The sequence below is a fragment of the Talpa occidentalis genome, unplaced genomic scaffold (assembly GCF_014898055.3).
Source record: "Talpa occidentalis isolate TD23 unplaced genomic scaffold, MPIMG_talOcc4v2.1 talOcc4.9, whole genome shotgun sequence".
NCBI classification, from domain to species: domain Eukaryota; kingdom Metazoa; phylum Chordata; class Mammalia; order Eulipotyphla; family Talpidae; genus Talpa; species Talpa occidentalis.
Genome location: NW_023605305.1, coordinates 94,607,192 through 94,620,850, shown reverse-complemented (window position 1 = coordinate 94,620,850; position 13,659 = coordinate 94,607,192). Strand labels below are relative to the sequence as shown.

The 13,659-nt window shown below is 44.5% G+C and overlaps 1 protein-coding gene and 1 long non-coding RNA gene across 4 annotated transcripts in view; one reads left to right on the top strand and one right to left on the bottom strand.

The window, feature by feature from the left end:
• Window positions 1–13,659, top strand: part of LOC119237248 (uncharacterized) — a 52,726-nt gene that overhangs the window by 24,245 nt on the left and 14,822 nt on the right. The window contains exon 2 of one of the 3 annotated variants that reach the window (XR_005123232.2): window positions 7,592–7,805. The exons of the other annotated variants lie outside the window; for them this stretch is intronic. This is a non-coding gene — a long non-coding RNA (uncharacterized LOC119237248). The remainder of the gene's footprint in view (window positions 1–7,591; window positions 7,806–13,659) is intronic. 3 annotated transcript variants of the gene reach the window in all.
• The window catches only part of RPAP2 (RNA polymerase II associated protein 2), a 78,147-nt gene continuing 75,469 nt past the window's right edge, over window positions 10,982–13,659 (bottom strand). Inside the window, exon 13 of the mRNA XM_037501397.2 lies at window positions 10,982–12,643. Coding sequence (XP_037357294.1) covers window positions 12,638–12,643 — 6 coding nt within the window. The 3' untranslated portion in view covers window positions 10,982–12,637. The remainder of the gene's footprint in view (window positions 12,644–13,659) is intronic.

The following is a 13,659-nucleotide window of genomic DNA, read 5'->3' as shown; positions in this document are numbered from 1 at the left end:
GCTCCCTGTTTTACTGACCATTGACTATGTCATACAATAGTTGATTCAATGCATTGGTAAGTCTTCCTGTTCTATATGAAGAAACTTCCCAAATTCATCCATTTCTCTCCATCTCATCTGCTTCCATGCTAGTCACCTGTTGTTTGGATTAGTATATTCCCCCACAACTTCCTTGCCCTTACTCTGCCTCTCTCAACTGCTCCTTACTCCAACTCGGCCTCTCCATGACGCATTCAGTGGTCTTTTTTTTTTTTTTTTTTAAGATTTATTTACACATACAAGAGCTGGGGTGTAGGCCAGAGGTGCCAGAGGTGGTGGGGAGTGGTGGTAAGAGGATTCATCAGAGACAGAGTGGGGAGCAGAACAGGGGAGCAGTGGGTGAGACAGGAAAGGTCTGCTACGCCATGTGGGTTCGCGCCCTGTTTGTGGATTGAACTCATGCTTTAGTGGTTGCTGAAACTTCATAGTGCTGAGATTTAACCCCTTGCACACCAGGGAGGCCCCTCCAGTGGTCTTTTATAAAGGTAAATTAGCCCAAGAGAGGAGCAAAAGTCATTCTAGGGGTGATGGAAGAACTTCCAAAGATATGACTGTGCGGCGTCATTAGTGGCATCCGTTCTAGATTGAAGGAATTGATAGACTTCTGATGTGTTTGAATAGGTGGGGAGAAGATTAACATTGTGAAGAGTTTGTTGTTTTGTTAGTGCAAGTTGCAGAGAAATCAAACAAATTACGAAGACTTGACTTTAATTATTAGTTTTTTAAGGATGAAAGAGAACAATAGCATATGGTAGGACTTGCCTGTAATAGTGATCTGACTGAAATTTGATATTGAAAGTATGGAAGAGGGGAAATGTGGTTGTGATATTGCAATTTATAAGAAAATATATGCATTGGTCATTCATTCATGTTAGGTTTTTATCCCCAGTTCTCAGTGCACAGCTCCAAAAAGTCTTGTAATTTCCTGAGTATTCAGTTGTTATGTCAATGACAGTAACTTCTGGAAAACACGTGAGCGGGGGGGGTGGGGGGGGGGGGCTGGTTACCAGGGAGCCAACATGAATACAGATTTCCTGGGGGGGAGAGAGCCTAGAAGTTGAGTTCAATTGCTGATCGTCAGTGATTTAATCAGTCCTCCTAAGTAATGATGCCTCCTTTGAGAGTAAATAGGTTTCCTGACTTCAGTGAGTTGTTCTAGCAAATTAACAGAAGCTGAAAGGGGGTTATAGGAAGTTCTGATTTGTAGCTGTTGGTTAGGAACTCGTTTTGTAGCTGGAAGTGAAAGGCAGTCTTGGGGGACCTGAACCCTTAACCCGTGGAATCTGATGCTATCTCTAGATAGTGTCAGAATTGAGTTCAAGTCCCTACACTCTGCTGGTGCCCAGAAATTGCTTGTTGGTGTGGAAAGCTTTTACACGTTTACGTTGGAATTGGGTCGGGGAACTTCTGTATAGCGGTGTGTGGGTAGTGAATGGTGGTTTCCAGTAGTGGTGAAAGAGACTTAATCATTTGTAAGCATATTAAATATATATAATGAAAATGGCAGGGACAGGAATGCAGAGGGTGGCTGTTTTCGTAAGTCTTGAAGTTTTTGAATTTTTGAACTGTGCCTGTGGACATGGTTTGAAGCCTAGTGCTGCCACTTACTAGCTGTGTGATCTTAGACAAGTTGCTTAACCTCTCGTGCCGCAGTTACACCATTTTTTGAAAATCAGTGTAATAATTGTACTAGTTCAGAAGGTGGTTGTTAGGGTGAGCTAATTCACTTTGCAAAGTACTTGAAATGGTGCCTGATACGAAATAAGCACTATGTAAGTGTTACTGTTAAAATTTATGGACAGGCATATGAAAAATTTTACAATGAAAATAAGTATGGTGAATCCTAAGTGTTCTTACCTAATTATGTGGTCTCTGTATGTTTACCTAGTATATTGGCATCTCTCTGTCTTTATGTCTAATTAAATAAATTCCCTTGAAAGAATAGTATTTTATGACTTGCCATTTTCATATAAAGAAGTTGAGACTCAGACACTCATTGCCTGCTTCAGATCAACCAGCTAGTTATCAACGGCCCCATGTTAATCTCAGCTGGGCTGGCCTCGGCGCAAAGCAGAGCCTCCGGTGTCTTCGTTCACTGAAGGCGTCATAGAGCCCAGCTCCTGGGGGCAGTGAGGCAGGCGCCAGTCCTATACGGCTTGTGAAGAAACTGCACAGGTGGGAAGGCCTAGCTCACAGGAAGGGCGTGATAAATATTTGTTGACTGAATAAGGGAATGAGAGTATTCGTGGTTCTGAAGCCCTAGACACATTAAGATGCCCCTCAGGAGTGGAGGCTGTGAGTGTGAGGACAGTTTCACCAGAGACTCTAAAAGCTTCACGGCTTTGCCCACATTGCCCCGTCAGGCGTGCTCGCCCACATCCTCCTCTCAGCCCGCTGTCCTCGTAGGCCTGGGGCTGGGAGCGCGATTGTGTTCACCCGTGTGCTTGGGCTGCATTTATCCAGTCATCGCCGCAGAGTCCTAGAAAATAACGTCCTCTGAAACCTTCACAGACCCCTATGAAGGCTCCCTGCCCACTCCAAAATGGCCCAGAACCTACTTCTAGAGATCATCTTTTCTTCTGTGGCCTGCGTGAGCAGCTGGTTTTCTTGGTGTGTCTATCACAGTCCACAAAAAATCCAAGGCTTTAATAGCAAAGAAAACAACGCTGTGATATGTGTGTTCCCTGGTTTTATTGAACTGAACCTTTACAGAGGCGTGTGAGAAACGTCTTCCGTAATAGCTTCCTCTCCCACTTAGCAAATATTCTCTGTCCTCAAGCCTTTTCCTGAGAAACTGCTAAAGTGACCAAACTCTGAGAAGCACAGGGTTGCTCGGTGGCCCCAGGGGCTCTCAACTTCTAACAGAGGCTTCAAACAAAACATTTCTGGGCCTTAAAACCAAATTGTACTCTGACTCAAACCAGAACCCCGTCCACAAGTTCAACTCTCCCTGAGGTGATGACCCTGGTTCTGCAGCGGAAGTGGGGGTGGAGGTGGAGGAATCTCAGTTTAGCTCACCCAGACAGGGCGTTGTGCTAGTCCCAGGTGGACTTTGATTGAAAGAGGTGCATTTCCAGCTCCCTCCTCCCGAGCTCTGCTGGGGCCGGCTGCCCTGGTGCTGGATAAACCTCTCCGGGCTTTAGGATGCACTGTTTAAAGTGAAGGGTTTAGATGAGCTCAGTGGCTTTCGAGTACTTTCCCCTAGTAGCAGGATTCTTTGTACAAAGAAACTTATCGGGATGCTCTGTGCAGGAGAGAGTAAAGCAGCTCTGCTTGAGGAGGAAGGGGGACTCTCTCTATCCCATGTGACCGAGCTTAAATGTGGCTCTAAAACTATTAGTTTTTCTCCCAAAGATGGGTAAGATGTAAATAGGATATGAAAGACAAGAAAGAGCTAAGGATCTGGGAGGGAGCGAATTAACAAATGACAGGCTATGTTTTCCTACATCAAGAATGAAAAGATAGGGGCCTCCCTGATGGGGCCAGGGGTTAAGTTTCAGCACTATGAAGCTATCCGCAGCCACTGCAGCATGAGTTCGAGTTCAATCCTGGCCAGGGAGCTACCCACATGGCGCAGCAGACCTCTCCTGACTTGCCTGCTGTGACCCTCAACCATGTATTTCAGTAAATCTGCCTGTTCTGCTCCCCATTCTGTCTCTGGTGAGCCCTCTCACCCCCTGCAGCTATGCCTGCACCCCAGTTTTTGTATGCATAAATAAATTTAAAAAAATGAAAAGATAAATAGGTCTTAGTGAATTGTTTCTCTGAAGTCTTACACATTAGAACATGAAATTGTATTAAATTGTGTGTGCCAACTTCAAAAGAGTAACATTACAGACAGTACCTTCGATGGACACTGTCCTGGCTGTGTGACCCCAGCAGGTGGGGAGCTAGCAGGGCTTTCAGGGGCTTGGCTTTTCCTGCTCATCTACATGGTGAATGCTTTCACTGTGGCAACACTGTCTTACTGCTGTCTTCTTTCTGTCACAGGCCCTGTGAGCTAGGTGGGGTCAAGAGTCCCTCAGAAAAGAACCAGCTTCCACTTTATTTAATTATGCAAAGTACAGCTGGGTACTGAGATCTTGCCTTTGGTCTGCAAACACAGGGAGTTTTGCAAGCCCTAGGGGAGTGCAGAATTTCCTGAAGATGTTGCAAGGTGGCTGGCTTTCTTCTGAAGAATATTCTCCTTTGCTTTGGTTATGACTGTAGAGGTGCTGGGAAGCAAAATGAAAACTAGCACCTTGGAAGGGGTTTCTCTCCATGGGCCCCAGAGGTGGGGCCCACTTTAGAGGGAAGGGCTTGGCGTCGCTGCTTTCATCTGAAGGCTTTTTGATCCAGTTCTGCCTCCCGGTTTCTTCATTGATAATTCATTTCCCAAAACAGTGTTTTTGCTGAGGGAAGGACATGCAAAGGTTTGAAAATGGAGAGAGCTGGATGGCTGAGAGTTTGTAAAGGTTCCTGTTTCGCTAGTTTAATTTGGAAAAGGACACGTGCATTCCCAAAGAAAAGAGTCTTCATTGAGGAACGACAGATTTTACCAGGGTGTCATCAGCAGTGACACAGGGCAGCAGCGTGAGCTTCTAGACATCGGTTCTGGTTGGCTTTTGTTTTTTCGCCCAGTGCTTATAACACGAGGCTATTAAAATTTTCAAACACCAGAATGGTATCACTTTCCTTGGGTCTAGTAAGTCTTTAGAGAACTGATCCTGTTCCTTAAAGAGTAGATCCTCTGGTTGTCAGCCATGAATCTAAGCAGAAGATGCTAATAGTGCCTAAAAGAGGCTAGTCTAGTAAGCCTAGTGGGGTTTTTAAGAATCTCATAGAAGTGGAATTACTTAAAGGGGAAGACTTTTTTTAAATGTCATCATTCTATGACTATAACAGCATATGAATTCGTAGATACCAAAGTATTTAAATAGAAAATGAAACTGAATCATACTGTTTACTTTTCAAAGTAAATGCTATTTAGATTTCAAGTCTTCCCTGAAAGAGCAACAGGGTTTTTGTAAAAATATCTCTTTCATTCTTTGAAATTCAGAGTTCACAAGAAAAGCTTGGTTATGCTTTATTGAAGGTGACACTTTACTGCAATAATGAAGAATGCCACAAAGGGGTCAGAAAGTGCTGTTCCTGGGGCCTCCCTGGTGGCGCAGGGGTTAAAGTCTCAGCACTATCAAGCTACAGCCAGCCACTGCGGCACAAGTTCGATCCCCAGCCAGGGAGCTACCCACATGGCGCAGCAGACCTCTCCTGACTCGCCCGCTGCTCCCCTCAGCAGTGTATTTCAGTCAATCAGCCTGTTCTGCTCCCCACTCTGTCGCTGGTGAATCCTCTAACCCCCTGCCCCACACCTCTGGCCCATACCCCAGCTCTTGTATGCATAAATTAAAAAAAAATTTTTTTTAAAAGTGTTCCTGTCAGGAGGCAGTGTAGGCAGAACACATGACTGAACCACAGGTTGGGTCAGAGTCCCAAGGCCTAAGGAGGCAGCTGTTCCAATAAATGCCAGTATCAGTGTTAAGAAGAATCTCTTAATGCCTTGGAGAGGTAGCACGGGTGACTTGGAGTTTAGTGTATATCAAGTGACTAGTAAAAGTTTGGGCAAAAATGGACGTGTAAGGGGGGAAGAGGATCTTACTGAAGAAAATTAACTTTGAAGGCTTTTCAGGCAGCATATGTAGACACTTCTCCTCATATCAACTTGAAAGTACATTATTGCCCCAATTAGTTCTAGTTCATTCTGTCTGCTCAAAAGCTGGCTGACCCCATCTTCCTAATTACACTTGCTGTCATCTACAAGTTTTCTCCAACTTGAGATTTCTGTGTCTTAAAAAGGACACATGCTGTGTCTTATTTGCTTCTGGGCCTTTCCTCTTAAGGCTGCCCCTACTTGGGCTATACCTCCCCCTTCCTGTCCTGCCAAGCTTTTATCTCCATCTCCTAACCCGCCATTCTCTCCATTCCATCAAGTGTGTCCTCCCACGTCTGACCCGCGCTTTTTCTAGGTGATGGGACCATAATATGGCCACACTAGGGACTGTCCCAGGCAAACCTGGATGGATTTTTTTTTTTAAGATTTATTTATTTATACATACAAGAGCTGGGGTACAGGCCAGAGATCTGAGGGGAGAGAGGATTCACCAGAGACAGAGGGAGGAACAGAACAGGCAGATTGAAATACACTGCTGAGGGGAGCAGCAGGGAAGCCAGGAGAGGTCTGCTGTGCTGTGGGGGTCCCCTCCCTACCTGGGGGTCGAATTCGTGCTGCAGTGGCTGCGGACAGCTTCATAGTGCTGTGTCTTACCCCCTTTCACCACCAGGGAGACCCTGGATGGGTGTTCTTTTTCAGGGCATTACCTTAGTCATGCCTCCCTCCCAGGCAAGGCTGCAGATTCGGAGGCCAATGACTGGCTTCTCTTTTTATCCCTCCATCTGTCCAGCCAGTACTTTTTAAAATAACCTTTTAATTTGAAATTTTAGATTTATGGAAAGTTGCAGATAGTAGAGTTCCTCTATGCCTCACCCAATTTCCCTCATTTACATTTTGCATTTCCATGTCTGTTAAAAGTACAAGACATTAAATTACAGGCTTGGCTTAGATAGTACCAGTTTTTCCATTAATGGCCTCTATCTTCTGTTGACCAGGATACCACAGTTTCTATGTTTCTGCTGGTCTGTGACAACTATTTTTTTTTTTAAAGATTTATTTATTTATTTATACAAGCACCGGGTACAGTCAGAAGCGCTGGAGGGTGAGAGAATTCACCAGAGCGGGGAACAGAACAGGCAGGATGACAAAGAAATACACTGCTGAGGGAGCAGCAGGCGGGGTCTGCGCGCCATGTGGGACCCTCACCCAGCGGCCGGGGATCAAACCAGCGCTGCAGAGGCTGCGGGCAGCTTCACAGCCCAGCGCTCAACCGCTGCGCCACCGGGGAGGCCCCGACTATTTTGTTTTTTATGACCTTGGTAGTATTGAGGGGTACTAGCCAAGTTTCCTGTAGAAATATTCCCCAAACTGATTTTTTTTTTAAATTTTTGTGATTAGACTGAGTTTATGGGGCTGGGGGGAGAGTAACACGGGTAGTATTCCTCTTATCACACACTGGGGGGCACATGACATGCACACAGTATCACGGGGATGTGCGTGGTCAGCACTTGGTGTGTGGGGAGGCAGAGGGGTGTTTCCTTGTCCTGTGCCAGCCTTATGTGCCAGTCACTAACTTTAGCCGCTCCCAAAGGAGGGACTGAGCTCCACCTCCTGGAAGTGGCAGTAGCTACATTATAGTATTCACTTATTTCGAAACGGGTGTTTATTTTTTAACAACCTTATTTCCATTTTCTGCTTGAGAGCTTGTGGTTGTTCCTACCCATTCAGTGGCCTGAGCAGTGGGTGGCGTGGTCCAGGCTGCAGTGGCCGAGCTCTGTCTCCAGTAGGGGCCGGCTGAATGGGCAGAGGGCCCCTGCGTGCCCGCCATCCCAGTGACTTGGGGTTCAGTCGCAGTAAACTCAGGAGCAGTTCGTTCACCCTCAGCTTTCTCTTTGGTCACAGCCTTTTCGGCAGCAGCCTGCTCTCGGGCATGGCCTCCCATGGTTACCCACAGAAGAACGTGCGTGACTTCCTGGGACAGTATCTGCGTCAGACCCGCCGAGTGAGCGCGCATGTTGCAGATGGTAGTGTCCACAGAGGAAAACTGGTTTCGCGGGGCACAGCAGGCAGGCCAACCGAAGATGCCTCTAAGAGGCTGGTGGTCAGCCCGGCATCGGTAAGCACCGGAAGATGAGGCTCCGCAAAGTCTTCTTGGATCTGGCTAGCAAAGCTTTCAGGAGTAAAGCACCAAGCTTAGGCATGGCTGCCGGGGCGGCACTGTCCACCTGGGAGTCAAGGTTGGTACCACCGGGTAGCAGTGGTTCCTGCTGTAAGGAATTTGAGGATATCGTTCTTTTATCTGCAGAACATAAAGACCTCTGAACAGTTAAAATCCTTCAAGCTATCCTGGGAATCCAGGACAATGGCCTATGGACCCCTCTCTGTGTAGGGTGCAGGGCCCGACATACATTCTTTGGAAGTGGTCTTTAAGGTGGATTTGTCTTCTACCTCATTCATTCCGTTGGGTTGTAACTGAATGATATGCTGATATTTTGTTGCTGAAATTGTTCAGCATTGACTCTCGGGCACCTCATGTTGCCTGCTGTGTCCCTTTGACATGCAGCTTTGTTTTTTGAACACCTGCTTACCTTCAGGTACTAGAAGATGTTCCAGGCGTGGCCTGGATTTCCCCTGCCCCAGTCTTAGAACTAGCCACTTTCCTGAGGAGCCTGGGTTCCTTTTTTTGGAAAGTGACATTTACAAACCGAGATCCAGCAGTGAATTCTGCTCCGGCCCCTCCCAAACTGACCTGGCAGGAGTATGTGGGAAGTAAGTAGATGCAGGACCTAAAAAAGGTGCTGGTCCTGCAGCAACCTGGCGGCAGAGGTGGGTGGTAGCGGTCCACTCGGGCATTTAGTCCATCTGGCCTCCCAGTGTTTCTGTCCTGAGCGACTGGCTTCTCACAAGAGGGCCGCAGACCTGCGGAGCCTGGGCGGGAACTAAACTGGTGTCTCTGAGCACAAGGAGGCGGGAACGGGGGGATGTGGCAGTTTCTTTACTTCAGAGTTGTCACCGGTAGGTCAGAGCAAGGGGCCTTGTCTTTATGTGATCTTCAAGAGCTTTATTGAGACACACACACACACACACACAGGTGAATATGTAAATAAGTGCGCAGAGCATTTACGAAGTTGTGCAAAAAATCAGTTTAGCTTGGTAACACCCTGAAGGTTTTGTGTCTACTGCCTACCTTGTTCCCACCCTAGCCCTGTGTCATCACCAATTTAGCAGCTGCTATAGATTTTCCTTTTCTGACATTTCACATACCTGGGATCGTGCCTCAAGGGGTTTTCTGTGTCAGACTTCGCACAAGGCTTCGCTTCTGAGGTTCATGTTTTAACAGGTCGCACTACCCCATTCTCTGGTCTTGTTCATGCTTTTACTGTACCGTCACCTGGTTCCCACTGTCTGACTAATATGAATGTTATATACATTTGCCCACAAGTCTTAGTGAACACCCTTGCATTTCTCTTGGGACGGAATACTGAGAATGGATGGGTGAGATGGTAAACTTCTATTTAACTTTGGAAGAAACGGTCAGTGTTTTCTAAAATAACTGCCCAGTTTTTCATTCCCACGGCAATGCATTAGGACTGTAAGTTTCTCCACATCCTCACCAACACTTTCTGCTTTTCATTTTTGTGTAGAACTGGTGTGCAGGCTAGAGGTGCAGGAGATGGGGTGACGGTGAGAGGATTCCCCAGAGACAGAGTGGGGCGCAGAACAGGCAGACTGACATACACTGCTGAGGGAGCAGCAGGAGAGACAGAAGTCAGCTGCGCCATGTGGGGCAGCTCCCTGGCTGGGGATGGAACTCAGGCAGTCGTGGTGGTAGCGAGACGTAACCCCCGAGCCACCAGAGAGGCCCTGTCCTTTTTATTATGGTTACCCTGGTGAGTATGAAGTGGTATCTTATTTTGGCCTTAACTTGCGTTCCACTAATGATGGTGAGCATATTTTCACATACGACGCCACTTGTATACCGCCTTTGCTGAAATGTCTATTGGTCTTATTTCTGTGTTTTAAGATTATATATTCCGGACATAATTCCTTTATCAAATATAACTCAAAATATTTTCTCCTAGTGTGTGGTCTATCAAATCATTTTAATGTTTTTTTTTTTTTTTTGGAGTACAGAAGTTTGACATTGATGGAAGTTTTAATATTTTTCCTTAAGGATTATGCTCTTGGCATCTTATCTAAGAATTTTTTTCCTACACCAATGTCATGTAGGAAGGCTAGGATGGCTCCTTTTCTTCCAAAAGTTCTATAGCTCTCACATTGATGTCTCTGATACATTTTGAAATTGTTTTTGCATGTGGTAGAAAGTAAGGATCTAAAGTCATCTGTTCCGCATCTGACAGCCAGTGTCCCGGCACCATTTCTGTGTGTGTGTGTGTTTAAATCCACACATGCAGAAGAAGAGACAGGAAGTCTCCATTCTTCCTCATGTGATTTTTTTTTCTGACTTTTCTTTGGTGTCTGGTGTGGAAAAGTGTTGAATCCTGGGTTCTCATTATTGTCTTTCCACCTCTTCCTGTGTTTGTGAGGTTGATACAACCTCTCCAATCCCAAGCTGGCATCCGCCCCCTTCCTGGAATGCATCTTGGTGGCTCACCGTGTGGAGCAGCAGACATCTTCAGTTTCCTCGCATGCCTCAGGTGCTCCCAAAGCTGCATTAATCCACACCAGAGACCCTTTCCTTAACAGCGCTGTTCTAGCAAAGTCTGTGCCTTTTCTGACTGCCTAGTTTGTAACCACTGTTTTCTGTCTCATTTGTGCTCGGCATTATTCTTGCTAGGGGCATGAGGATGCAGACAGTCCGACTCCTGGATGTGGTGGTGTGGCATATACACAGGAAGAGAAGGTGGCACTAAAAAGTGTCCAAGGGATTATTAAGACCAAAAAAATTTAAAGTTTAAAGGAAAGGGAAAGCGTTCTGGGCTACTTGGGACAAAAATACTCTTGCAGAAAAGGTATAAGACAACTGACAAAATCCTCTAGACCTGTCTTTATCAGCAGTGTGTCACCTATCTGCCTAAATGTGCACTTCTTTAAGGTTTTAGGATGGAAAGGCCATGTCCAGATTGAAAACCTTTTTGGAAGGCTCTAAAGCCTCAGGGAAGTTGGCGTCTGTGATCCCCAAGAGTGGTAAGACTGATGTGGCAAAATCTGGGCTTTGGAATACTGAGATTGTGTCACTTTGTGGGGTGCTGAGAACTGGTCTCTTGACTGCACCATTTGTACACAAGCGCATCCTTTCTCATTGATTTGCCTTGGTACTTTCTTGAAAATCAGCTGACCATAAACATGAATTGATGCTCAATTTTATTTGATCTTTATATTAATACCACACCTGTCTTTATTTAATATATATATTTTACAGCATTCTTTATTTTTGCACAATATATGCTTTCTCCTCTCAGGTGTAGTCCCCATAAAATTCCCACCACCAGTTTACCATCACCATAGACCCTTGTGCTCTTCCCTCCCTGTTTTTGATCCCTCTCCCTACCCCTTCCTTGCAGAATGTCTCTGATTTATAGTGGCCTGTTTTTTTTTTCCCTGATCCCTTATTTAGTTCCCCTATATTCCTCCTATAAATGAAACCATCTGATATGTTTCTTTTTCCTTCTGTCTTATTTTACTGAGTGTAATCCCTTCCAGCTCCATTCATGTTGCTGAGAATGGCATGAGTTTATCTTTTTGATTGCTGAGTAATACTCCACTAGGTGTATATACACATTTTCTTGATCCAGTCATCTATTTTGGGGCATTTAGGTTGTTTTCATCTTACCTATTGTAAATACTGCTGCAATAAACATAGGGGTGCAGCACACCTGTCTTGATTACTGTAATTTTTTAGTAATTTTTGAAATCAGGAGGTGTTTATTTTCAGAATTGTTTTGGTGTTCTGGATCCTGTGCATTTCCCTAGAATTCTAGGAACTTTCCCAAATTTTCAGAAAGCCTGCTAGAATTTTGATAGGGACTGCACTGAATCCATAGATCAATTTGGGGAGGACTGGCTTGAAATGTGTGCTTACACCTTTTAATTTTCTGAATGTTTTAGAGTTTTCATTGTTTGTAGGCTTTTTACTTTCGTTAAAGAATTCCACCCTCAAGAGCACCAATTTTTCATTTTTGGGCTTTTCATTGCTAGTATACAGCATAATTGCTTTATTCATGTTGACATTATAGCCGGAACCATGCAGATTTCTGACCCCTTCCACCAGGCTTCTTTCGGGCCTCTGTGCATTTAGGTTTACGCATCTATCATTTTCTCCAGTCTTAAGCATATAGATCTAATTTTTTGTTTCTGGGCTCTGCAAGTTAAGCTCCTTAAATGATCTGAAGACCTGAGTTCAACTGCTCTGAAGGATCAGGTAACTTGCATACTTGATGCACATTTTGAAAAAGGAATATAAATTTTAGAGAATTTCTCTTAAACACACTACAGATTTTACTTAAAAATACATCTTGAGTTCAGAAAATTCTGGTGGATCCATGAGGTTAACCACATTGCTCAGGACCATTTAAAGTAGAGTCAGCTTCTTTAAGGACCTCCAAAGCACATTATCTTAGACTGCATTTATTGATCTAACTCTTTACTATTCCTTAATCTAGAGTTTTAATTGAGGTGGGGATTTTCTTTTAATTGATGATGGCTGGAATCAAAGGTGGTGATAGTTTCAATTTATGACAAACTTTTGTTTTCAGATAACTAAAGATACTAGGTCTTATAGCCAGGGATACAAGGACTTGGTTATCCTTACTGGAATAACAGGTTTTCTCCATCTGGGATATTACTCTGTACAGTTAGGAACTGTGAGGCAGAGGCCTAAACAGGAGGTAAAAAGCCTTGAGACAAAGTTATCTGATACCACTGAACCATCATCTTGGCTAGGGTTTCAGAAATGGTGAACAGAAGTTCATCTTCTGTCTTCATGGATCATACCTGTGAAGGAAAAAAGGACAATTTGAAGACAACACCTAGAATATTTGACCAGGTTTTGGGAACATGATTGTCTTCCCAATATGCAGCAATAGTGGTCTGTGTGGAATCGACCCACCTTCATAGTCCACTCAGGGGTAGGCCCCGATGGTCTAGCAGAGTAAAATCCTCTTCTATTTCTTGATTAGCTTAGCTCAGCTCATAACATTCCTGTAGCCATGTAAATTGGTTTAGGGGTGCCCTCAATCAGTGTGAAGTTCAAGGATAGTGGAGTACGTTATTTGTAAAGCTCACCAGGACAGTGTGATATACAACATACAAAGCGGGGAACTACCAGACAGTTTTGCAATCTGTAGTGACAAAGCTAGCTTCCAGTGATCCTTGGGCATTCATGTCCATATACAATCCTTTACCTTGGATATAGGATGGATCCAGTGATGAGATCGAACTAGTCATGGAATACCACAAAAGTGGTCATTTCTGAGACTAGTTACAAAAAGACTGTAGCTTTCCATCTTGGGGATCTTTGAGGGAAGACAAATTATGAGTACACTATGAAGGTGCCCAGAAACTGGAGGAAGCCACAATAGCGGTGAGAAACTTGAGATTGTCCTGAGTTTTAACAACCTGTGAGAACTAGATTCTACCAAGAATCACTAACCATATGAACTTGAAAGGGGTTTTTCCTCCATTTGGGCCTTCAGAAATTACCGGAGTCCTGGCAGATATTAACTGCAACCTCACGAGAGACTGAGTCCGAAGCCCTAAGAGAAATTGTTTAAAACAACTTTTTTTTTTTTTTTTTCAATCTGTTTTGGAAGGATTTAAGCAATTGAAAGATAATATACCTCCTTAAGAAAAGTTAGGCTAAGATGGATTTTTGTTATTTGTAACTCAAAGAATATATTAGCTAGTATTAATCTTGATAAGGTTATTAGACATTAAAATCCTTAAATGCAAATGAATTTAGTGTTTACAAGAATAAACAAAAAATCCATCCACCATCTTCATTTCTCATC